The sequence below is a fragment of the Lagopus leucura genome, unplaced genomic scaffold, assembly GCF_019238085.1.
Source record: "Lagopus leucura isolate 7727_CA_CO unplaced genomic scaffold, USGS_WTPT01 Super-Scaffold_702, whole genome shotgun sequence".
NCBI classification, from domain to species: domain Eukaryota; kingdom Metazoa; phylum Chordata; class Aves; order Galliformes; family Phasianidae; genus Lagopus; species Lagopus leucura.
Genome location: NW_024962254.1, coordinates 7861912 through 7888257, shown reverse-complemented (window position 1 = coordinate 7888257; position 26346 = coordinate 7861912). Strand labels below are relative to the sequence as shown.

Sequence of the window (26346 nt, the reverse complement as noted above, 5' to 3'; positions counted from 1 at the left end):
GCTAACAGATGAACTGCTGTTCTCTTTCTGGATAAAGAAGATAAATCTCTGATTACAGTGCTATGCTCTGAACGTAAGAGAAATTATACTATGATTGCCATGATGATGTGGAATATTAGTTGATACTATCCACTAAGAAAAAAAATGGGATACATTTAATTTAAAAACATGTTCTGAGAGTTTTGTTTGTGCCATTGAGTTTCTTCTGCACATTGGGTAATGGCTTCCTAGAAGTGATATACTTCCTGTGTATCAGTTTGACAGGCTGTAAAGAGGGAAATTCAACTTTTCCAAGGATAGGAGAGGAGACCCTCCTGAATAGAATGTTGGATGCTTGGTGGATTTTTTGTTTTTTTTATTTCATGATTTTGTGGAACTTGAAAACCAGGTAAGACAGTCACAGTAACATGGCGTGTGCTAAGTAAAAGATTACAGAAAGCTGCATATATAGATCTGCAAATCCTTGTGCTTATGTTTTGAAAGGATAACAAGCTTTTTAGTGTAGGAATCAATATTTAAATTATCTTCATAAAACAGCTGTTTCCATTTAGCATCTTCCTTTTTTTTCCCTTGAATTCTGAACATTGCTATCTTGTGAATGTGAATGGTTTGCAGCAATGATTAAGAAGACTTTCTGCCAGTTGCATTCAACTTAAAGTATCAGATACTGTATTCCTCTGTATTAGCAGACTCTGAAAATGAGGGAGAAGTAGAAGGGTGCACTAAATCTAACTTTTGTTTGGTATTGCAAAGAAGAATCCGGGATGGGTAAACTGCTAAACTCTTACTTCCTACAGAAACGCTTATCTCACCTCTACTGACCTATTTTTATTTTATCTTGTGCCTTTACTCAGTAAAACCATTCAATAAAAAATAATTAGGTGTTTTCAAGGAAAACATGTCAAATTTAGAAGATTTAGCTGCAGACATGGACTGATTAGTTGAAACGAATTTTCCACTGCTGAAGACTAGTTAGTATGAAGTCAGGTTTCCCGAGGAATTAAGTGCATACAATTGTTCCTTCATTGTGCGCCCCTGATAAGTTGCTTTTGAAATCACAGAGTAGCAGATGAAATTAAGGTTGGAGGGAGCCCTTGAGAATCACTCTAGTCCAATGCTGTGCTCAGAGTTAGGCTAACTTCAGACTTGCCAGCCACTTCTGAAAGAAGGCTGGTTTGAATAATGATTGCATTATAACAATTTTTTCTTAAAATGTTTCTTACGGGCAGACTGAAGAGCTAGATGTTTCCATTGCATTAAAAACAGTGGGATAAGATATTGTGCATTTTGTTCAGCATTAACTGTTTAGCCTGAATGCTTTACTCTGGACTGCTATAATAGCTGTTGGAAGGGGCAGGAGGAAGACAAATTTAGGAAGGTAATTTGGAGGGAAAGGATAGAAATACAGGAGGTTCTTCACCAGAGGACAGTGAAGCGTGAAACAAGCTCCCAGTGCAGTGGGCACAGCCCTGAGCTGCTGGAATTCTTCCAACACACTGGATTTGGGTTTTGGATGGTCCTCTGTGGAGCCGGGAGTTGGATTCAGTGACCCTCATGGGTCTCTTCCAGCTTGGGATATTCTGTGATTCTATGAATGACAATGCTTTGTTCTTTGGAAGTATGTTGAGAGATGCTGTTAGCATTTTAATTCGTATTATTAGACTCCCAGCAACCAAAACTTCTAACAATTTCTCCTACGCAAGTATTTCTCTGAAATAGACAAATTCCAGTATCAAGTAAATCAATGAGAAACTTCTTTTTGAACAGCAACATCTCAGGAAAAAGTTCTATAATGTGACTTATTTATTATCATTTAGGCCGTAATATCTTCAACAATGTCTGAAATGGTTTATGTTCAGTAAATAACACGTTTTTTTAGATTACTTCAACAACTCCAATACAGAATTTTAATTCAAAATGTTAATGAGGAATATGGAAAATAATTCGCTGATTTTTGAGCAGTGTGCACTTGTGCTCTATAGACTATGTGACATCCTAAAAATTTGGTTGGATCTACTTACACGTGATAGATTAGGAGTCTAACTGCATGTGTTTAACATACATACATACAGCAAACATTCAACAGGTGTATTTCACCATAAATTTAGCATGGCAAATTTTGCTTCAAAGTGTTGCTCGTGCTTGCTGAGGGAAGGAGAGTAGGATAAGTTGTATTTATCCAATTGATCATACTGTGTTCTGATTCATGGTATCTCTAGAGACAGAGTTTGTACCGCATTGTCAGAGAAATATTGTGTCACTTACTAGACTGACAGTTCATCACCAAGGAATAGGATCTCCATGCATTTTTTTTGCCATTTTAAAACTTCTGTGAGTGTGACAGGTCAGGAACATTGGCAAAATATACAGAGCTATTCATTAGCTTTTTGGTTGCTTTTTAACTTCCACAACCTAGGATATATATGTATATATGTATATATACACACATAAAATACTGTATGTATACATGTATAAATATTAAAATACATAATATAACCATATGTGGAATGAAAGCCATGCTCTGCAGTACCACAACTAACCATATAAGCCCTGTCTTCCCATTGGAAACTGTCAGCCCCTTGTTTGTTATGGATGTATCACAAAATGCCTGATTGTTACAACAGATTGTTGGTAGGAGTAAATCCATTTTTTTGTATTGTAATCTCACACTGACAGCTCTCCTTCTCTCATCCCTAGATCCCAGTGCTGCTTCTCATGCTGTAGGCTAGCAGAAATCGTGTCTTCTTGTCATGTTTCTTTATAGCCTCCTCTAGATCCCTTTATCTTTGCAGGACTTAGTCCAGATGCTCCATTTTTGTTGTTCTGCATAGTTCACTTCTGTCTTCCATTAGCTAGTGCTTTTTTCACTCTTCTGGTGTCAATTCTCTTCATCTAGTGCCTGGAACCCTGTTGTTTGTAAGCTTCCTGTTTTGTTGATTTTTTTTTCTTCATCTTTATTCATATGCCTTTGCCTGTATCTCACACTTGTCCGTATTTTAATTGTATGTCATAATTCATCTGTAGTATCAGACAAGGAGCTAGAGGATTATTAGCTTAAAAGCACAGAATGAGCCATTATTATGTGTCATGTAATCAACTTGACAGAATATATTACAGATATGAAGTCTTAAGTGGTTTGGCTAAGAGAGCTGCAATTATGTGGTTTGTTTCCTTCAATTATCCCTATTTGATAGTTACAGAAGGTATTTCTTTAGAATATGGAGGCAAAATGCTGCAAATACACCACTGAGAATATGGTAACAGTTTAATTTTAACATTTGGTGCTTAGAAATACAGGCCTGGCAAAGAGAATGGACTGTTCAATTAAGTCCAAAGTGATACATGCTAACTCTATTTGGGATTTGTTTTAAAATTCTGATCTTACTTCTTAATTGTCACCTTGAAGTTGGATATTGTGTAGAAATGTCTGGTAGACTTGATGTGCTGCTCAGAGAGCTGAATGAGTTTCGATCGCACGACTATGTATTCTAATTTGTCACTATTAGGAAAACTGTGTGATCATTTTGGATATTATTGCTTAAAATGCTGTCTGTGTGGTGTTTTTTTTTTAATAAATCTGAAATAATGTTTGCTGGGCTAGATGGAAATTGCAGTGGAGTTAACTGAGGTTAAGGAGAGGTTAAAGTATCAGGAATGAAAATGAAAATAATTCAATTTTGTGGCTCTGTTGAGCTGGATATCTTTGATGTAATTTGTACTCAGCTTTGTGCTGAGTTAACTGTGAGCACTGATAAACAGCCTGCCTCCTGGGTCAGAGCAGCCTGACGTGGTAGCATCAGTAGCCAGGGATTGTTTGGCAGTGCTAGCAGTTGCTCAGTAGAGAAAAAGGGACTGTGGCCCTTTATGTTCTGGGGCTTGTGCATGTTTCAGTGAGTCAATAAGTCTTTCAGGAAAGGCTTTATATCTTTATAGCTCTTTTTGGTATTATCGATAGAAGAAGCCAACATCCTTTACAACTGGTTGTGTCTCTTTTGAAGCTAGGAAAAGAATGGAATTGTTGGTCATATCAACCTCCATCAAAATAACTCTAGTGCCTTATTTTACCATTAATGTTCTATTTTTTTTAAAAAAACTTGCTTTTGTGTTACACTCCTCTAGCTTCAACTTTTAGTCCCTGTGCCTATTTACCTTTTGTCTGCTAGGCTTAGGGGTACATCCTGGGGTGGTTACAGGGCAGCCTCTTATAGGGTCTGACCACTCTTTCTGATAAAAAAATTATTTCTAATACTGCACCTGAATCTCCCTTGGCACAACTTGAGGCCGTTTTCTCTCATCCTATTGCTGTTACCTGGGAGAAGAGACTGACCCTCACCTTGCCACAACCTTCTTTCAGTTAGTTGTTGGCCTCCTCTTCGTAATGTAAACAGACTGAGTGTAGGAGGCAATTTTCTATCCTTGTTTAAGAGGATCTTTTTTTATGCAGACTGTAAGGGAATCTTTCCCAGTACTCACTGGGTTTCTTTCGCATCTGCAAACCAGAAACAATTTTCAATACACTGCAATAATTTCCCCATTTTCTTTTATGTTTATGACCACGTTATCACTTTTGGTTGTAGTATTAGCCTCATGCTCATCTGAGTAGCTGCCGTGGCTCCCAGGAAAGTAAAGCAAAATCATTGGTTCCGGACCCACTTAGGTAGTTTATTAGTAGTAAGCCCAGCAATGAGATTGTATTGCTAACTCACAGCAATGAGATTGTATTGCTAACTCACAGCAGCATGTGTGTCAGGAATACTGAGTTCACACATCTCCCTTAAACACTGGTGAGAATTGTCCATGTAACTCACCACGTTCTTCGCTGAGAATAAACCATTTTCTTCTCTACATGTTGTATTGCACAAATATTTTCAAATGATGCCAGTTACAAATGTTTTTTAATTAATCAGTGGCATAAATAATTCTTGCTGATCATCTATTGTTGAAATTTACTTAACAGTATCAGGTATGGTTACTTAAAGGATCAAAAAGATTTACTACTTAGTTCAGACGTTTTACAGTTTTCTAGGAATTTCATCCTATCAGTTGGACTTAATGATAACTCTAATTTAGTCTGATTGTCTCTCTGCTGTATTGTTGTGTTCAAGATTCATGTCAAGTCTGTTTTCTCCTGTCAGATGTTCCATTTATGCTGCCCCCAGGAAAATGTTGTAAATTAGAGATATCTTCCCCAATATCTGCTAATACATTTTAGAATGAAATTCTTGCATTAAGGCCTGCCTTTACAGCTCAAATGTATGAGATATCAGGAAGGAGCAGAACTATGGGGTTTTAAAAATATTTGTTATTTTGTTCCTTTTGTTTATGACTCATTTAATAATCCATGCCTTAGAATATGGATAAAATAATGTATTGCTTGCTTGCATGCCTTACAGCTATAGCTGTTCCCCTTAGCTTCTATTAAATGAGTTAATAAAAAGCCACTGTGCCAGAGTTCCATGGTTTTTCTGATAAGCAGATTTTGATAAACATTTTATTACTGTTGCCTGTACAAACTCTACATACATACCTCTATTTATCTCAGATACCTTCATACTCATGCAGTCACAGAATTATCACAGAATTGTTGGGGTTGGAGGGGACCTCTGGAGATTGTGAAGTCCAACTCCCTGCTCGAGCGTGTTACCTGCAATAGGGCACACAGCAGAGCGTCCAGCTGGGTCTTAAATATCTCCAGAGAAGGAGACTCCACAACCCTTTCCTTTTCTTGTACACAAGGGGCACCAGGCCCCTAGTCACCTTTGTGGCCCTCTGCTGGACTCTTTAGGAGTACAACAACACATGCTTGTTGCTGAGGTCGTTCTCATGAGCTCATTTCCAACAAGTCAGCCCCTAACCTGTACTGATGCATACAGTTGTTCCTCTGCAGGTGCAGGACTCTACACTTGCTCTTATTGAAGCTCATCAAGCTCCTCTCCACCCAACACACTAGTCTGTCCAAGTCTCACTGAATGGCTGCACAGCCTTCTGATACGTCATCAGCCATTCTTCCCAGCTCATTGCTCCTGGAATATTGACATCAGAGTTCTCTACATAGTATTTGGTGGACAACAGGCTGGCCATGAGCCAACAGTGTGCCCTTGTGGTCAAGAATGCCAGTGACATCCTGGGGCGCATTGGAAAGAGTGTGGCCAGCAGATTGAGGGAGGTGATCCTTGTCCTCTATTCCACCCTGGTGAGGCCACTTTTAGGCTACTGTGTCTAGTTCCTGGCTCCCCAGTTCAAAAAAGACAGGGATCTCCTAGAAGGAGTTGGGTGGAGAGCCACAAAGATGATGAAGAGCCTGGAGCATGTCCTGTATGAGGAAAGGCTGGGTAACCTGGGTCCATTCAGCCTGGGGAAAAGAAGACTGAGGGGGATCTAATTAATGTCTATAAATATCTGAAGGGAGATGGGAGGCAAATGGATGAGGCCAGGCTCTTCTCAGTGCTGTGTAGTGATAGAACAAGGAGTAATGGCCTAAAACTTGAACATACGAAGTTCTGTACAAACATGCGGAAGAACTTCTTTACCCTTTAATTAAGGGTGATGGAGCACTGAAACAGGTTGCCCAGAGAGGTTATAGAGTTTGCAAATTCTTAATTATTTAAGATTTAAATGTAGTCTGGAAACTTAGTAAATTCTAAGGTCTTTCTCTTTATGGTAGTTTTCAAATATATTGTGAGCTCTGGTGTATATTCACAATTTCATACAGATAAAATGAGTGCTGAGAGTTAAGGGTGAATGTAGTAAGGTCAGCTAGATTCTGTGGTTGTAAGTGCTCAGTTTAAACATGTAAAATATGATTTTTCAGTATAGTTAGTCTTATATAATGTAATGCTGCTGTTCTTGTAGGTTCAAAGCAGACTTCATTGGCATCAGCTGCATCTGAAACTGCTGTGAACTTGTGGGATCTCCCCATTTTCCCGTGAAGTATTTTCATTGTTTTATTTGGCGTGTAAGTTCTCAGGACCAGCATCTGTATCATCTAAAACATGTGCAACACTTAATCTCTAGTGAATTAAGACCTAGCCTAAACTCACATGAGGAGGATCACATAGAATCACAGAATTTCTCTGGTTGAAAAGACCTTAAAGATCAAGTCTTCTCATTCTTATGAGCCCTATTAGGATTACATGTAGCCTAATGTTTTTAGTGACAAAGAGATCCTGTGTTGTGTTAAGTGTAGATATCTTTAACTCAGTCGTAGAGCATAAATATGTCTTTTTTGAGAAGGATGTAATAGAGTGAGAGGCAGTAGATAAAGAGGAACTGTTCTCTGATTTCAGCCCAGTTTGAGCTCTGTGATATTAAGTTTCTTATTAATGGTAATTTTAAAAGCCATTCCTTGGCAATAAATAAATATTTCTGATACTTCAAAGAGATATAAGGAATATAGTAGCTTTTTCATGGCTCTATTATAATTTTTATTGACAAGTATGAGAGGGATAAGATAACATTATTTTCATTTTTGATGGTTGAATCCCAAGGAAAAATACGGCTTAGCTATTAAATGGTCTGTGCCTGAGTAACTTTGAGTGCTTTGATCTTGCAGTGAGAGAGCTGAAATGACAGTAATCACAATAAGAATAAACACAGAAATCATTGTGAGCAATTGTTTTAGCTCAAATAACTGTCATCCTATATAATATAAAATTACAGGGTTAGGTACAATAGAAATAATTGCTGCGATTAAATATGAACAAAGTACATGATAGCAAAAGAAAGCAAGAACACTTTATTACTGATTTTTCTGAGCATCTCAGGACATTCATATGTATGAGTTAATTTACTCTGGAAATTTGATTGCACGGGGTGGAGTCTGCTGTTGGTTTAGTGATTCAAACCAGGTTTTTGTTAAGAAAATGGACTGGAGAATGACAAAAATAAATATATGTAATTGTGTGCTATAGACAGTTAAAAAAAAACTTTTTGGAAGGATTTCCTTTTTTTGTCTTACATTACACTTGAATGTTTCATTGTTACAAGATGAGTCACTCTAGAAAAAAGCCATTTACAGTTTGTTAGGTAAGGATATAGAGAATCTGGGGAGAATCTTTCCATACTTGGCTGTTAGATCCCAAATGAGTAATGTTGTTACCATTCACTTACGATTGCTGTCTAATGTTTTATGTTTGCTTCCTGATGTACCAGAATGAAGGTAGTTAGATCTGAAATGCTGATACTGTTCCAAAATAAATGTCTTGAGATTTTCTTCACTTGTTTTATGATTGTGATTAAGACATGAGGAACATGTACGTAGCTGAAGAATATGTTTAAAAAAAAATTACTGAAGATACTTGATGTGCTTTTTATTTTTATTTTTATTTTTTAGTTTTCTTAGAAGTAACAGACAAGACTCCCTCCACTAGAAGAGCTTTGGGAGGGAAAGCTCTCACAGTTGACTTTGCATCATTGAGGGCACGTTTTATGAACCCAGGTTCATCTTGTCTGACTTTCTCCCAGCAGTAAAGAATAGTTGTTACTTACTGATAGGGATAGTGGTAACATTATTTTTCTCTCTTACTAAACAATTTAGATGGTGTGTTACCAGAGGGTAAAAAAAGAGGAAAAAAAAAAAAAAGATTATAAGGAGAGATGACATCCGACAAATATTTGGAGTCACAAAGAAAACATGTATTTTCAGATTCATCATCATCATCTGGAGGAATACCCATAGCTTTTCATTTCTTCAGCCAAGCGCAGGTTATATAATCTGTTTCTATCTTTCAAAAAATACACTGTACTTTAAAAAAAAAAAACAAACAACAAACAGTAGAACAAGGTGTTAACATTGGGCAATATGTTATGGAGATTATAGGTATTTCAAGCTAAAGAAAAATGTCAAGACTTTTCAGAGTAAAATTCTGGCACATACAGGTTAATACTGCATGTTAGTCATTGGCTATCTAATTATTTTTTATGAGTATGTTTGGATGGAAAGTGTGAATGAAGTGCAGCAGTGTGTACCATTATAAATGGCATATTCTGTGTGACTGTGTGTTTTATTCATAGAGAGGAACACATGTATGCTTCTCAATAAAGGCCTTTGGACTTGGTAGGAAGCAAACAAAAAAGCAAGAAAACATATGGTTCAACAACTATCTAACAGTTCATCTGGGACTGGCATTTGACTGTTTAGCATTAGCAAACAGAGGCAGCTTAATGAGAAATTCCTTGCTATTGTAAATGTAAAAAACACTTCCAGGAAAATGGGCTGAGAAGTTTGTGTTCTGCTTACTTAGTGTTCACAGTTCGGAGTGTGATTCAGCTGCACACCAGTAGCTAATGGTGGAGCTTTTGCAAAGGTGATGTATTCAAGTGGAATTGTGAACTTGTATTGAGATGGTTTGGAAGAGATTATTCTTGTAAGTCATTTCATAGTTCTCTCTTTCACTACCACTGTTTATTTTCTCTGCCTTTCTTTTTCTGGTCACTCAATTCATTGTCTTCAAAGTCCCACCCTACACAGTAATTTTAAACATTCTTCCATTTCCTTTGTGTTTGGAAAAAAGAAAGATTGGAGATTTGTGTGAGTGCTTATCTTATGTGGATTTCCCAGTAAATGTAAAAATTAAATTTATTGAAAAACAAGCAGAATCAATACAAGCAACAAACATTCAAACATATCTGCAGAAGCGAAGACACAAAAAGCAGTCAATATGGGGCTGACCTGCACTGTTCTGACAGTGGCTTTAAGTCCTGTGTAATTACAATGCTCTCATCCTGAAATGCTCTGAAGTCAGATAAGTAATTATGTCTTACAAATTCAATCACTGAAAAAGCTGAAAATTAAAATGTAATTGTAGTGTTTCCCTGTTGTGTTATGCTAATGGATGCTAATAGATAATAGGAAATTTAAAATAAATAAACTGTACATATTAAGTAGTTGTTAAGCAAAAATAACTTTCTTGCTATTGACCGTATCCCAAGCCATTGAACTGAATGAAGGGTTTGGGATTGATCCTTCATGATTCTGAGGTATCAGATGCCTGAATAAGTCTGAGAGTTGTAGCAGTTTCTGGGAGAAGAATGGGAAAAGATGAATCCTTATTTCAAAGAAGATATTGGTTGTAATGAAGTGAGGAGTCAAGGTGCATATGTGTCAAAGAAAAGAATGTAAGGACCATACAGGCGAGGAAGTAGTGTAGTGCTAATGGCAAAATGATGTTGGTCTGAACGAAATTATCTAAGGTCATTCTTCTGAAGCAGTCAGTATTTGTCTTCTAATGCTATCACAGTCCGAGTATATATCACAGTTCTGTGATCAGTAGTGTCTTCTTTAGTGTGATAAAATACGAGAGCAGGTAAACGTATCTAAGGTTGGCTCAGGTATCGATTGGAATCTATTCTTAAATTTTACTCTTTCTTTACACTAAAAATTTTGCTATGGCCTAAAACAGAATACATCGTATGCAGATGTAAGGATTTATTGTTAGCATAGCAAATATTTTACAAATTAATTGAAATACAATGCAGTTGTTATTAGTCCACTTGTAGTCCAAAAGATCTATTACAGGAAAGGGGATCAGCCTCTTCTTCCAGGTAATAATGATAGGATGAGAGGGAAAGGCCTGAAGTTGTGCCAGGGAAGGTTCAGACTGGGTACTGAGAAAAATTTCTTCTCAGAGAGTGGTGAGGCATTGGCACATGGTGGTGGAATCACTGTCCCTGGAGGTGGTCAAGAAATGGGCAGATGTAGCACTGGCTGACATGGTTACTGGACGTGGTAGGATGGGTTAATCAAACTGCCCTCTAGATGATTTTAGAGGTCTTTTTCCAACCTTTATGATTCCATAGTCCTATGACAAACTTCCTCATTAATTACTGAAATTGCTTTACGAAGTGTAAGATCAATCAGCAGGTACATGACTTTGCTAAATTGTTAACATAAATTATGTTTACAGAGCTAAGCTAGAGCAAATTAGGCAAAATCTCTTTGTCTGTCTGATGGGCAAATAATTGCTCCCAGTTTTAAAACAAACTGGAATGAGCTCAAGCTAATACAGGAAAGTGCAGAAAGTGCAGGCTTAGGGCACTGTTTGGGCTGTACAAGGTCTGTGGTTTTATTAGTATTAGCAAAATCATCTTTAGTGGGCTAGCTAGTTTTAATGAAATAACATTTTTAAAGTTCATTATTGTTGGCTAAGTAACCACATGCAAAGCTGTTGAAAAAATTAATATAAATATATCAGTAATTTTAAAGATCATACTTATGCTTCTTCACAGTACAGTCCTATGTTGTCTTTTTGTAGCGGCAGAATATTCATAGAATGGCCTGCGTTGAAGAGGACCACAATCATCATCACGTTTCAACCCCCTGCTATGTGCAGGGTCACCAACCACCAGACCAGGCTGCCCAGAGCCACATCCAGCCTGGCCTTGAATGCCTGCAGGCATGGGGCATCCACAGCCTCCTTGGGCAGCCTGTTCCAGTGTGTCACCACCCTCTGTGTGAAAAACTTCCTCCTACTATCTAACCTAAACCTCCCATGTCTCACTTTAAAACCATTCCCCCTTGTCCTATCACTATCCACCCTTGGAAACAGCTGTTGCCCCTCCTGTTCATATGCTCCCTTCAAGTACTGGAAGGCTACAATGAAGTCTCTCCGCAGCCTTCTCTTCTCCAAGCTAATCAAGCCCAGTTCCCTCAACCTTTCCTCATAGGAGAGGAGCTCCGGCCCTCTGTTCATTTTAGTGCCCTCCTCTGGACCCGCTGCAAGAGCTCTATATCCTTCCTGTACTGGGGGCCCCAGGCCTGGACGCAGTGCTGCAGATGGGGCCTCACAAGAGCTGAGCAGAGGGGGACGATCACCTCCCTGTCCCTGCTGGCCACTCCTCATAGCCAATCTTCTCTTTGTTTGGATGAAAAGTGTTCACTTAGTCTTTTCCTTACTTTAAAATGTTCTCACATGTTCAAATATTAGAGTTTAATTTTGGAATATGATATGTTCATGGAGGAACTAAACGTTACATTTGTCTGTTGAAGCCAGATGTTCCTTTGAGGACATTATGTTAAGTAGGCTCTGTCGATGCCAGAGCTCCCTTCCATATTTTAACTTGCTGATTAATAATTGAATTATATAATGTTGGTGATATTGATTGTGAATACTTGCACATTTCTATTTTAGGATGATTTTAGTGTTAGGAAATTCAAGGCACTTTTAGTTGTAAAATTTTGGCTTAGTAAAGTGTGTAGTGTCTTAACTCTCTCTGCTAATGTACTATAGACATGACATTATCCTTGAATTAACTAAAAAGCCTAAAGATTCCTGTTAGTTCAAAAGGCAAGAAAATGAAAATATACATAAAGCACAGGTCTGATGACCAAAAGAATGCTGGTTATGCGGAACTGATTCCATACAGTAGTCCTTAGAAATCAGCAGAGAATTAAGATTCTTCAAGGAGCCAGTTACAATTGGCAAATGTGCTGCAAAATTTGGTCCACTTAGTTTAATATTTCTGTTAAGATCAGTGTATGTGCACAGATCCTAAATATGACATTATTAATTATTACTTGGTTCATAAATCCAGGCATTTCTTAAGCAATGTTGCCTGGCAATTATGAGAACAATTCAGAAAATGGGATTTGTTGATAGTATGAAAAGAAATTGTATTGACTTAATTTCTTGCAAGGTTGTTTTTTAACAGTGAGTGCTGTTAAAAACCGCATGGTACCCAAAGTTATTTCTGTTTTCTCTGTTTTACACCAATAGCATCTTTCCTCCACAAAGTAGCAGTGTGTATGTTCTTGTCAAGCAGAGATGTAACACAGTAGTTACGCTATCTTCATTATGCTTTATCTGCTTTGTAAGGGATGGCCACTGAGCTGATGGTGCATATACATGTTGGGAAAATTAGGTGTTCCTTTGTTACTGTCTTATGTTCTTGCCACCTACTTATCTGTCCAAGTGTTCTCAAGAGATATCCTAATTAGTAGGTACTTTGGAGAGCTGGGGAATTAGTACTGTTTAGCACAAAAATGGCTCATTACAAATACAATGATCTTGCTGGTCTATTATTACAGTGCAGAGAATATCCCTTTTCACCTGTTGCTAGTTGAGTGTTTTTTGAGGCACACTTTTAGGGCATTTGTAAAGAATCTACAGATTGAGATAATTATGCACATGGTGTCCCATGTAGTATTTATCTGGTAATAATAAAATTTGGATATTTGTTGTTAATCAGGGTGGTATTCACAATGCCTGTCTTTTAGAACCATATGTATTTTACAACTATACAGTTTTTTAGAGTCTACTCGTGTCGTGTACACATCCTGATTCCAGAGGTTCCAATATGGTAAAATCCTTTCCCTCAGTTTATTTTACAAGCACACAAAAATATGGTTTGAGAGAACACAGTTTGATAAACTTCCATTGGCTGTGCTGTCACACTGAAAAAGGTAAATGCTTGTATTGCTGAGTTAATGTAGGTACTTCTAGTGCGCTTCAGTTTGGGCTTTATGAAATTAACCATTATTCTGTTGTTATGTTCAGTATTACCATTTAAATTGCTTGTGCTATACTAATCCATCCATCTCTGTGAACTGGAAGCACTGATGCAAATAGCTGTTTCTAAGCAATTTCATTATACAGGTAAATGACCAAATGATATCCCAAAATATGAAAGCAAATCTGGGATCACAGAACAACTGGAATGGGATTAGTGCAGATTATCTACTCCAATCTCCTGCTCAGGGCATAGCACCTGTGCCCAGGTGGGTTTTTAAGATCTCCAGTAATGGAGACTTCTAAGCTTCTTTGGACAATCTGTGCCAGTGCCAGACCACCTGCATGGTGAAAATGACTTTTGTTATGTTTAAATGGAACTTTTATTTCAATTTGTGCTTCTTGTCCTAGCATTGGGCAAGAGCCTGGCTCCATACTCATTGCACCCTCCTGTAAGATATTAATGGACACTGTTGAGATTCCCCTGAGCTTCTCTTCTCCAGGTTGATCAGCACCAGCTCTTTTAAACTCTCCTCCCAGGAAAAGTGCTCCAGTCTTTGTGGCCTTTTTCCAGTGCATACCAGTGTGCAGGCATACATCCTCTGGATCTGCAAACAGGATTTCAAAACGTGCTTAGGTGTTTTAAGAGCAAATTTTCCTTAGATTCCAAGTATATCAATAGTAAACAATGTTTGAAATTGATTTTTAAATATACCTCATGTTTAATTGAATTTGAAACATTTTAGCATTAAGCAGTTTCTCCATTATGTTGTAAAGTCGTATCTTTTGCATCAGTCCAGATAAACTGGCAATGAACATCCTATGATGAATGTATGTATTAAAAACTATTTTACCCCTTTACCACGTGTAGCATCTGGAAATCCTTAGATGTGGAATAGACAAGCCTATAAGCCCTTAGAAAATGACAAGTTGATTATTGAGAAAACTGTGGGGCGTGATGTAGCAGTTCCTAAAACTTCTTTTCTGTTCATTTTGAACTCATAATATAAATGATAGTTTTGTTATTTGTCATCTGTAAGAAATAGATAAAAAAAATAGGTTGATTAACTACATGCAATTTAGCTCCTGTAAGTATCTGATATGGTAAATGTATCTGAAGTGTGATTGTCTTTGTATATCTTTATTCTAAGTGCTTATTTTCTAAATTCTTATAATGGACAACATTTTAAAGAATGAAGCCTTTTAATTAATGCAGCCTAGGTGTAAGCATTTACTATGCATATCTAATGTTCACCCAGCAAGTGTAACTGAAGCCAACTGGTTGTCATTTGGTGATTTCTTTTATTTTTTTTTAATCCTTCATTATTATGTTATTTAGCAAAATTGGAGTGTCCACCCTTAACCGTGGAGATGAATGTAATCCTTCGGCTTTGTAGTTATTTGCAGTCATTTGGAAATGCTTGTGAAAATGATATTTATTGAACAGCAGAAGCAGTAAAGGGACTTAGCACTCGTGGAGTGGCTGCAGCTATTGGAATTGTCTCTGAGGCTTTTACAGATGATTGTAGTTTCTAAGCAGTTCCCAGCTGTGAGAAGTGGATATACGCTGTGCCTGCCTTCCTGTGCCATTAAATACCTGCAACTCCATCATCCATGTCAGCCTTGGGCTGCTCTTTCTGTTTCTCCCATCCTGTTCAGGGGGATGAGTCTTTTCTTTTAGCAGTGCATTTTTTTCTCTGACCTCCATTTTCTGTTGCTTCGAGACCTACATAGGCAGAGCTAAATCAGTTCCTCTTTATGTTGTTATGGAGAATGGCAGTGCAGAAGTGAATTGGAAATCCTTTTATTACTGGAAAAGAATTACAGCTTCCTGATGAGATACTTGTTCAGGGAAGAGACAAAACTGCGTACTTAAAAACTTGTTAAATTTTTCTGTTTTTCTGTATGGACTGCATGACATCTTAGTTTTTTTTTTTCTTTCTATCTTTCTGTAGTTCAGAATCCCAAGACAAGACTCATTCAGCTCAACAGTAGACACGTACCTCTTGTGCTGAAATTGAGAGTGTCAGTGCCATTGGCTTCCCTTGGAGGTGGGAAATGTAACTTCAAATCCAGAGGGGCTCACTTCTGCCTCAAAGGCTGTGATCTCGAGTTTACTTAGGGAAGTCGTGATTGCAGAAAAAAAGATGGAGAAAGTAATAATGACTAAAGTGAAATTCATGACAATATACGAGAAGAGACATAATTCTTAAAATACATCTAAAATGTTTCCAGGTAGTTTTTCAAAAGCACGTTTCATGCTTTTGAAATATCTGACGGTGAGATAAGTAGTATTTATAGGTGCTTATCGAGTATGATTCAACCTTTCAAACTCAGCCCAGTTAAACTTCATGCAAGAATGTCCTCTCAGGCATGCAAAACTTCATTCCCTTCACACTATGTTTTTTAGTTTGTACAGATCTTATCACTGTTCATTTCCTGCAGATTCAGTTCTGCTCTTTTCTCTCTCTCTATTTTTTAACCAAGAGGATGGCTTCTCTGGTTAAAGCTGTATGTGTTGGAGTGCCACAGTCACAGATCACCAAGTTCTCCATAATTATTTCTGAAGTAATGCCATGAAATTACTTTCCAAAGACATTTCCTACATAGAAAATGGATCTTCATGCATCGCATCTGTGCGTCATGTCCTCAGAGCACCTTACAGGCGTCAGTTAGGCAAACACAACTCACGTGGCAGTTAAAGCATTCATAAAATATTATTGATGTTGCAAGCTAAAAAAATAGTCAGAAAATAGCATCTGCTGAAATATATAATGATGTTGATTACTCCGTTGCCACAAAATTGCCCTGAAATGTCTTGCTGTACAAAACCATCTGTTTTGCATCCATATTCATGCAGATTGATCTGAAATGAACACTGGTATTAAGTATAATAATGGAATAATGAAAATACCTGTGATTATATACTGTCTAAAGAGCTCTTTAGAGGAAATAATTTGATTCAGCCAAGGAATTAAAGTAATGCACAAGGAGTTGTTTGAACACCTAGAAAAACAAAACTTGGTTCTAAAACATAAGTATGGTGATGATTTATATCCTGATTGCTCTTGATGAGAACAAAAGAAGGGGAAGCAGAGAGGTGAGATGTGTGGCAGTGTGCCCAGACAGAGCTGTGTTGGGAGCTCAGAAGCAGGATGGATTATGAAGGGGAACAGAGTTCAGGGAGTTTGCCAGCAATTCTGTTGAGGGGATTAAACTCATCTCACTCTTTCAGAAACTTTCTTTCTAAATGGTGTTGTGATATTTCATTGTACTGTGATTTTTCCTTATTAGTGCCATGAAAGTCTTCATCAGCATCACCTATACCACACACAATTTGGAAGAGGCATTTCTGACTTGTGAGTATTTTGAGATGCTTCATTGCATTTAGGCTTGAAATGAATTTGTAGCACTAACCATGTTATGAGTATTAAAATCATGGCATAGTCACTGCATCTCAGAAATTCAGGTTTCTTAAGTCAGTATGGGAACCTGAAAATCTTCTGGTTTTTATTTTTTTTTTTTTAATTAAAAGCATATCTGCTTTACTGTGAAGGAAAAAGAGGCTTTTCAAAAAAAAGGAAAGGGAAGCAGGTGACGCATACCAAGGCTTGTCCTTGGCAATAGAAATGCTTCTGAAAGCAGAGATGATTCTTGGATTGCTTTTGTGAAAGAAGGAAATGATGAATAGAAATATATGCAGTGTGCTTCTTATCCAGTGTATTCCTACTGAGAAAAAAATATTGTCATTCTCAGGAAACAGATGTGCGTTATTTGCATATTAATTATCACAACATCAGTTTAAATTGAGTCCTTCAGGAGGCTTCCACATACATTGAAAAATGCAGCGGAAATTTCATTTCTCTGGCACTCAGATCAGCAGCAAACCACTGGTTTCCCTTGCTGCCCACTTCTCAAATAACTTATGGAAGGCAAAACCTGTTGCATGTATCTGGTGGCACTTTGAATGCTTTTTTGTCTATGGCCATTACTGATCCTTTTTCCACATGGAAACGTTAATTGCACTACCAATTCTTAAATTTACTCAATCATAGGTTAGAAAGAATTTATTTACAGTCCCTAGAAGTGGAGTACAGCTGTGGTGTTGTCTTGATAGTCATTACAGCCCCATGCAGTGCATCGACTGCCCAGTGTGTGATGGCTGGATCGAGGGGAAAAAAGAGATGAAGGAAAGAGGCTCACTGAAGTGGCAGCCTCTTGAAATTCCTGTCTGTAGTTAGCAATCATCCTGACTGTCTTCCTAGATGAAAGCAGAGAATTAAGACCTCGAGAACAGAACAGTGGCATCACAGCATTTTTTCAGTCCATAATTTTATCCACAATTTTTTATCCATAATTTTGTCTCTAAGCACAGTTGGCTGTGCCTTCTAGACTTCAGCTCTTAATTTTGCACGATGAACCATCAGGATTTTGTGGGTCAGCTGCAGGATTGATATCGCTGAAGGAATACTTAAAGCTATGCTGTAAACAGAAACTTTGAATTTTGTGCTGACTTCAGCTGCAGAAATCAGGCATTTCAATGGTATGCCCAGCCTTGATTGTTGGTGCAATACATAGCTGTAACAGCATTTACATTGCTCTGACAGTTTGCAAGGTAATTGCTGTAAAAGTTGGCAAACAGATTGCTCCACTAATCCAGTTCAGAGAAAAGAATCTCAAGTACTGATTGAAACGTCTGAAGGAGCAATGACTTACAGCAAGTAAAGCACACCTTTGTGGCTTTTTTTTTTTTTAAGGGCAGTGAATAAATTTTAATTTCTCATTGCTTGCTACTCGCTGTGCTTCTTCTAAATTGACTGCCTTTAACAGATCAAGAAAGCTACTTGGAAATTTTGCTTTTAAACTGCTTCCATGAAATAAGTACTGTTACGCTTTTTGATGGTGGCTAGGAAGTTTTTTAAAGCCAGTGTAAGCAGAAGGCAGATTGTCAATGCGTCTGCTTCTTCGAGTTGAAACTGTGGGTTTGTGACTTCAGATTTTTGTTTAGGAGGGAAAATGAAAACTATATTAAATATTTTGCATTTTTATTAATTCTGTCATCTAGATAATGAACATTTAACAAAACTGTCCAATGAAATGAGAAAATAATATTTTTCATGTTAGTGCTGTTGCTTGGCCTTTTTTTCTGATGACTAAAAGCATCTGCATGAAAGATAAAAAACATGCATAGTTTTTGTATGACTACAAAATTGTAAATGCTGAAGAACTGATAAATTTCTGTCTGGAGAAATTGCAGTTATTAAACAAAAGAAACTAAATATACTAAGAACATAAAATGAAGTCTTGTATGATTCTGTGATTCTACTCAAATCTAGTTTCAGCTCATGCTATCTGGAACAATTCTCTGCTTTTGCTATGAAGCTATAGTCAAGAAATCATGAAATCAAGGTTATCTGTAAAGCCTTGATTCTTCCTGTGATCTAAAGATCGTATTGCATGTTCTTTACACAAATATACACTTGTATGATGTTGTCCCCATTACCTATCCCTACATACTCTTCTGGTTGCCAAAGATTGTGAAAAGTGTTTATATTAAAAATCCCCTGTAAGAGCTCCAACCCTCATAAACAGACCTCTGGGACAGTGAAATCAATAGCATTAATTCCTCCATATTGTGCTTGTAATATTTATATTTACAGATGACTGGAGCAGACCACATAAGTGGTGTGAACTTCAAAGCTAGGGTCTCAGCCATGGATTGAGGATGCATTTGTACAATAAAAGGGTGCCAAATACAGTCTCTGCTCCAGTGTGATGCTTTGCTTTGTGTCCAGTTCTGGAGCCCTCAACACAAGAAGGACATGGATTTGTTGGAGCATCTCCAGAGGAGGGCAGTGAAGATGATCAGAGGGCTGGAGTACCTTCTGTATGAGAACAGGCTGATGGAACTGGGGCTCTTCAGCATGGAGAAGAGAATGCTCTGAGGGGATCTTTCTGTGGCTGTAAAGTACCTGAAGGGGGCCTACAGGAAAGCTGGGGAGGGACATTTTATAAGGGCAGGTAGCGACAGCATGAGGGGAAATGGCTTTGAACTGGAAGACAATATATGTAGACTAGATATTAGAAATAAATCCTTTGCTGTGAGGTTGGTGACACACTGGAACAAGTTGTCCAGTGAAGCTCCCTGGAAGCATTCAAGGCCAGGCTGGATGGGGCTGTGAGCAGCCTGGTCTAGAGGGAAGTGTCCCTTCCTATAGCAGGGGGTTGGAACTACATGATCTTAAAGGTCCCTTCCAACCCAAACCATTCTGTGATTCTATGAGCTCTTACGGTTTAGGGATGCTTCGTCTGTCATTGGTACAGCTAAAATAGGATTTTTTTATCTTCAAATAGAGTTTTGCTCATTTACTGAAATGTCTCACATTGGGTGGGATTGATATTTTAATCCAAATCCAAGTCTCAAAAGTTTGTCTGGGTAAAATGCAGCATGCTTTTATTTTCAGCAGAGGCTTATGAACCAAAATAAATAAGTTTATCAAGCCTTATATTTCACTTTCTGTCTATGTTTGACTTCTAGGCGCCGAGTTTTGAATCATCATCCTCCACAAAAATCAAATTATATTACTCTATTTATTTTCTCCTAGCATAGATTAATCAGGTCACTTCTCAAATTGTTCCTGCAATCTGTTCTGCCTTCTGATCTGCTTGACAGCAAACTTCTTCCAATTTTCTTTCTCTATTTTTACAGTATCTTTTTGTAACATGGATACAAGAAATATATTTCAGTGTTTGAATATCAATTTTGCTAATGCTGAATGGGATCTTAAATACCTTAATGTCCTACTTACTCTTGGCTGCGGTAAAAAATTCAGCTATCCAGAAAATAGACCTTAAAATTTGGTTTTCTTTAAGTAATCCAAATCTAAAAATTTCAAATATTTAAAGTGCTTACATTTGAGAAAGTTTAGATCCCGATGAGACCTTTCTTCCCTATTTCAATTCCACTTCTACCCTCGTGTATTCCAAATCCCTGAGGATGCTTTTGTTCTTCAAGGCACACAGCTCTATGTCTATTACTGAGGCTAAATGTTGTCCTTCAGAGATTAGTCTTCGGTTATCTTTGTGTTAATACATAGAAGGCACTGTCAATTTCAGATCATCTCTAGGAAGCAGTTTATGGTTTGATGGAGCTGCCTAAGTAGTACCTAGTTTTGACTGTGTGGCAACACTGTGGTGTTCAGATTTAAGAAAGTGGTGTTTTTGTGCAGGGTGCAAGTGAGGTTTATTCTTTGGTTTGTCTGATGCAAAACTGCAGGTGATCCTGTGGTGAGGAAAACACCCTGCTTAATTTGCAGACATAGAGCAGTACGTGGAGATTTAATATTGACTGTTTTTGAGCACTGTTTTTGTTTTGTGTGTTTGAATACACAACTGTCAGTGCAAATTGCTTAGAGTACTGTAGTTGTACTATATTGCTACTGTATTCCAATCTGTATAGCTGTACAACCCACCCCTTACTTCTTTTGTTAGAACTGAACCATAAACAGTCCGTTCTCTGTAAGAATGTGGTGAGGTAATGTGAGATTTCTTAAATGAAAAGTAGTTAATATCAAGTACTATAAAGTGTTTGATTCAGAATGTCTGCACAGTATATATGTATGATCACGAAAGCTTTCAATTAGTTTGTATTATTTCTATTTATTAATTTGATCAAAGTATAAATATTTAATAGCAGTAATTATAAAGCTTTTGGTACTTCTGAATTTGTGTCTGTCAGGAAAACAAGCAGACTGCACCTGATTCCTAAATGTGGAGAGGCAAATATCCATTGAGTGTGTGTGACAGCATGGAGCTGTTGTATTAGCAAATGCTCTTTGGTAAGACTTTGTCTAGGGTGCAGGGTGGGCAGTTACTTCAGTTGAAATTCCAGGCATTCTGCAGAGAAGACAACACCTAGATCTCACTTCTAAGGTGATTCTCAAACTGATCACTCAGTATTTAGTTAAATTTTAAAGGAAAATGAAAACTACAGTCTTCTGTAGTGCTCCAGTCTTCCTGTGCTTTGCATTAATAGTGGTTGTTCATTTTTTCTATCCTGTGTTTATGATATACTTTGGTAGAAGCTTGAGTAGCAGCTGGAACTTCCAAGTTCTGCTGTACTATTTTTACTTTACCAACATCTCCAATGTAAAAATTGAGGTTATTTGTATTGTTGTTGAGCGTCACCAAACTGCAACTGCTACACTGCATGTTGCGTTCCTTGTAGTTAAGACATAACTAAGCAGTGCTAACGTGCTGATTACAGCTTGTCAGGCATTTCAGGCTGCTGCTGTATGCTTAACTAACAGAAATATTTTCTAGAAGTATGGCTCTAGCAGCACCACTAAATTTCAGACTGTGCTAGTTTTTGTTTTATACCATTTTAAGCTGTAGTATTATACAGGAAAAGATTTTGTTGAGATTGATTTTTGCGTGCTTGGATGGAGAAACAAAATTGTTTTGGATCCTTTTCAGCATCATATCTGAATGGTTTCATTTTTAATGTATGATTTTATGGGCAGCTGAGTGATAATGTAGAACTAGATTGCCTGTTTATTTCTGATGCTATCATGCAAGTCTAACAAAATGTGAGAAATGTGAGACTGCTTAGCATTGAAGTGTAAGCAACTATGTTTGTGCATCTACTGCATCTCATTTTGGCTGCATATGTGTGATTAGAAAAAATCTGCGTAAAGTTTATTCAATGATAGCTTTAAAAATACAATTATCTTCTTGCAGTCTGCCTGTGTTTCTCTGCTGGTGTCTCTTTACAAGAAAATGGTGCTGAAGTCAAAAGAGATTCTCTTTCACCTGAAGGCAAAAGAGATTTGCTGGAAGGAAGTAATCTGTGTGAAATAAAATTGTGTTTTTATGTGGCACTTAGCATAGCAAACTCCTGCCATAAGTTTATATTTTTGATGTCCAAATATTAATCATCAGTGTCTCATTATCGCGGTCATTATCGCTCTAATATTGTCCTTCTCTGAGAATCATTTCTTTCTCTTTCGTGTTTCACCTCTTTCCATCACCATTTCTGTAACTGCAGCTAATTCAGGGCTTCTGGAAAAGCAGAGTTAAGGCCAACAATCAGTCAGTGCTCTTCTGTTTCAGCTACTCATAGTGATGCATCTTTGTGTTTGTTTTAATGCACTTAAGTGAGAGTGAGAAGTAAAAGTTGTCTGTTCAGATGGAAAAATAAAATATGTTTCTTTACCAACCCTAAAGGAGAATTTCAGCAGAAAGTCACTTAAGCAGTTATAGGACTGTATGATTAACATGTTTAACTGTCTCTCTGTGTGCATCATCTTGCTGCTTCCGCAACTCCTGCTCAGATGTTTTGTCTTTGCATCTTTTTTTGATCGTATATTACCTGGGGAGGAAATTCAACTATGCCTTTTTATCACATTTTCTCCTGAAAATGTAAGTTTTCAAGTAGAGAAGGAGCTAGAAACAAAATGATGCTTAATTTTACTTAAAAGTCATTTTACGTGTTTAATTTAGTAATCAGATTGCACAAAAAAAAGCTTACATTTATTTACACACTTTGACATGATAAAGAGAAACAAAGAGCCTTATCTGAGGTGGTAGATGAAATAGTGCAAGCTATTAAGCTACTCCAGTTCTGTTTGCTAAAATGTGAAGTTTTGCTTCACTCCTTACTTTTATATTGCTTTGTATTTTTTTACATTGGAGAACTATACAGAAAAATTTCATCTGCAGTGCCAGTTTGTACCTTGCAGTGAGCATATATTTTTAGTTTCTTATAGCAGGCAACAAAGATGTTGTTGCTCACTTGCAGCTGAAGTGGGTGTGTTGGCCTTCAGAAATCAGGCTGCTGTGTTAGAAGCCTAGTGCAACTTTTATGTCCTACTTAAAGATTTAAGGCATCTGTGACTGAGTCTGTAAGAATAACTGTTGTTTTGTTTTGCTTTTTCTCTACTAGAGTTAAAAGTTGGGAATTGTACAGCAGTAATTGGTCATTAATTAAAGGAAACAAATATGCTAGCAAGGGTTAAAGCAATTCTGGGGCAAAACCATGTTGTGCCAGGAGCTAAAGCACATGGCTCAGGAGGGAGTTGTGCTGGGCTGGGTTTGGTATGGGACTTAGAGATGAAAGGCTTCTGTTTTATAGTGCAGAGCTTTTGAAGAAGAGCTGGTATTTGGAGAAAATTAAATCATTAATAAGGGTCAAATCATAATAATGGAAAGAAAAAAACAATGAAAGAAATGTAATCTGAGGATAAAGAATTCATTGTGGTAGTACGTCTTACATAGCATAAGGGTACATATTAATACATTAAAGGATAGCCTCCTTTAATTTTGGTTTGGTTTGGTTTCTCTCTGTTTCTCTTTCCCAGTATTTTGCAGTTTCATTATCCTTTTGGTGGCTGATTATAGCTTATATTTCAAAAATTCTTGAAAACTCATTTAGTTTTAACAGAAAACAAATTTTCACATAATGTACCAGTGTGTTTTTGGAAGCCAGTTTACAACAATCAACAGAGATAACCTCTGTTTTAGAGCACTCAGTGAAATGAGCTTCCTTTTTTATTGTTGTATTGTTTACTTTTTAAAAAATTATTATTATTTCTTGGTATAGCAGAAAATTAAATCTGAAGAAATTGCTTCATGAAATCCCAGGCATCAGAGTCCTGCTTGAGGCTGACTGATCTTCTACGTTTGTACTGTTCTTACTGTAGTGCTGCTGAGTCAAGCTGTAGTTCTTGCATTTGGCTTTAAGGAAAGGAAAACCCAACTTTGTTATTACTCCTTCATTCCACTGAGGTTCATCACAAATGATCTTCCCTTTCTTATGAAGTCATGTGAAGTCTAGCAAGTACTTAACTCATAGGGAGTCCTTATGATGTTATTTAATATACATTTAAAAGTAAGTCACTTAGATACAATTCCAAGTTGTTTTCAGATACATGCTCTAAGTTTAGAGAGCTTGCAAACATGCTGCTAAGCAAGGAAATGAAGATGACTGGGGAACAAAGTAATTCCATGAGGAAAGGAAATTGAAAAGTACTGTCAAAAATACTGGAAGTGTTTGTGTTTCTCCTCAGGACTCTATATAAAACATGGGGCAAAACATTAAGAGGCATTAATGCTACCAGTATCTGCAACTTATGTACTGATGCCACTTCTGCTTTGCTGCTTTGCTTTCAAATTCAAACAAGGTCAAAAGAGGAAAAGGGAACAACAGCCCAGCTGTCATCCACATGATGTTGTTTCTCCTTGGATTTGCTGTCCTCAAATTAAGCTTCTAGAAGAAAATGATAGTAGAGCAAACAGATAAGTGAAAAGTTTGAAGGAGTAATGTTGGCACATGGAATAAGCTGAAGAATTAGGCCAGCAAGGTACTCAACTGCAGCTCTAGTAGAGACAGAGTTGTCTAGTGATTCTTTTGCTATGGGCTCTGTCTGTATATAGAGCTCACTGGATCACTGATGCACACATCTATGCATTGCATGCATGTGGAAGTCTGGATACAGCTGAAATGACAACAGATATTTAGGTAAGATCTTAGCCAAATGGAGGAGTGGCAGAGACTCAGAGTGATTGCCTTCTTCTAACAGCACTACTGGGTATGGGGCACACTGCATTTCCAGTCAGCATCTCAGACTGACTGCAGTCTTGTGCAAGCTCGTGTAAAAGTGAGTGGAAAAGGTTATTACCCATCTGTATTGCTAGGTTAACGTGAGAAAGCACTTAACATTTGAGTATCAATATATCACACTCAATGTATACTGAATGAAAAAAGAACAGAAATCAACTGTCAGTCTCTTGATGTGAGCTCCAGCATGATGTCTGTTGGCAAAGGTTGGGTTGGTTTTAGCAAGACAATTGCTACTAGTCCTGAATACAGACTTCTGATTAGAAAACCCTTCATTTTCAGAATTACTTTCTAAATGAGGAAAAATGCATATATATGGTGCTGTTCAGAAAGCCAAATATATAGTTTTTCTCTGAAATTTTTTTCTTTCAAAATCAATATTATAGGCACATAGAAAGTAAACTTTTGAAGACTTACTGTAAAATATAAAGACAGTGAACACATTTCTTGAAAATATTCAAGAGCTTTATCATTGTGTATTGAAAAAAATTAGCAATAAAGGAAATACTCAGGAGCTTCAAAGTATGACTTTTCTGCTAGTTGGTATACTGGCATCCTAGTGCTTCTTCTTCTTTTCAGTAGAAGTGAATCATTGCTTTGAATTCTTTCTTAAAACATATTTCATAGCTGGAATTAGTCACTCCAGGCATTTTCTATCCTAGTGCTTCAAATAAGCATAGAAGGTAAAATATTAATGATAGCTCAGTGTTACTCATGATCAGTGACTCAACAAGCTGATCCTTGCAACATGCTTTGGAGCATCTCTACTCTTTTATACAGGAGTGGAGATGATATGGCTTGGAAGTGGTAGTTTGTTGTTTATTGTTGTATGTCAAAAATTAGCAGTCTTGTAAGTTTTGTTTCATTTTCTCTACCCTCACCATGTATAATGGCAAACAGAATTAACTGAGTCTTGAGGTACACATATGGGCCTGAGAATTAAGTCCTCTGTGACTTAATTATAATGTCTTCACTAGCCTGCAGAAGAGTGAGGGCTTTGAAGATCTGTTGTCATCATAGAGGTATATTGCTTTAAGATGTCAGAGCAACCAGCGTGAAACTACTGGTAATAAAGTTATGAAAAAATGTGTAGCATGTTTTAATGGATTACATCCTTGCATTGTTAAAGTTTTCACATGTATGTTTTATTTTCTTTTCATGTCATTTTCTTTTCCCTGCCTTATCAAAACATTGCAGCTCACCCTGAAAAGAAAGATACTCATGAATGGCTGTATGATTGGCTCATGTGGATGTACTTGATAAATTCTTGCATGAATGGAAGGG

At 37.3% G+C, this 26346-nt stretch overlaps 1 protein-coding gene across 3 annotated transcripts in view; it reads left to right on the top strand.

The window, feature by feature from the left end:
• Nucleotides 1-26346, top strand: part of SLC36A4 (solute carrier family 36 member 4) — a 97876-nt gene that overhangs the window by 54747 nt on the left and 16783 nt on the right. The window contains exon 11 of one of the 3 annotated variants that reach the window (XM_042862619.1): nt 6853-7023. The exons of the other annotated variants lie outside the window; for them this stretch is intronic. Coding sequence (XP_042718553.1) covers nt 6853-6929 — 77 coding nt within the window. The 3' untranslated portion in view covers nt 6930-7023. Of the gene's footprint in view, nt 1-6852; nt 7024-26346 lie in introns of those variants that run through there. 3 annotated transcript variants of the gene reach the window in all.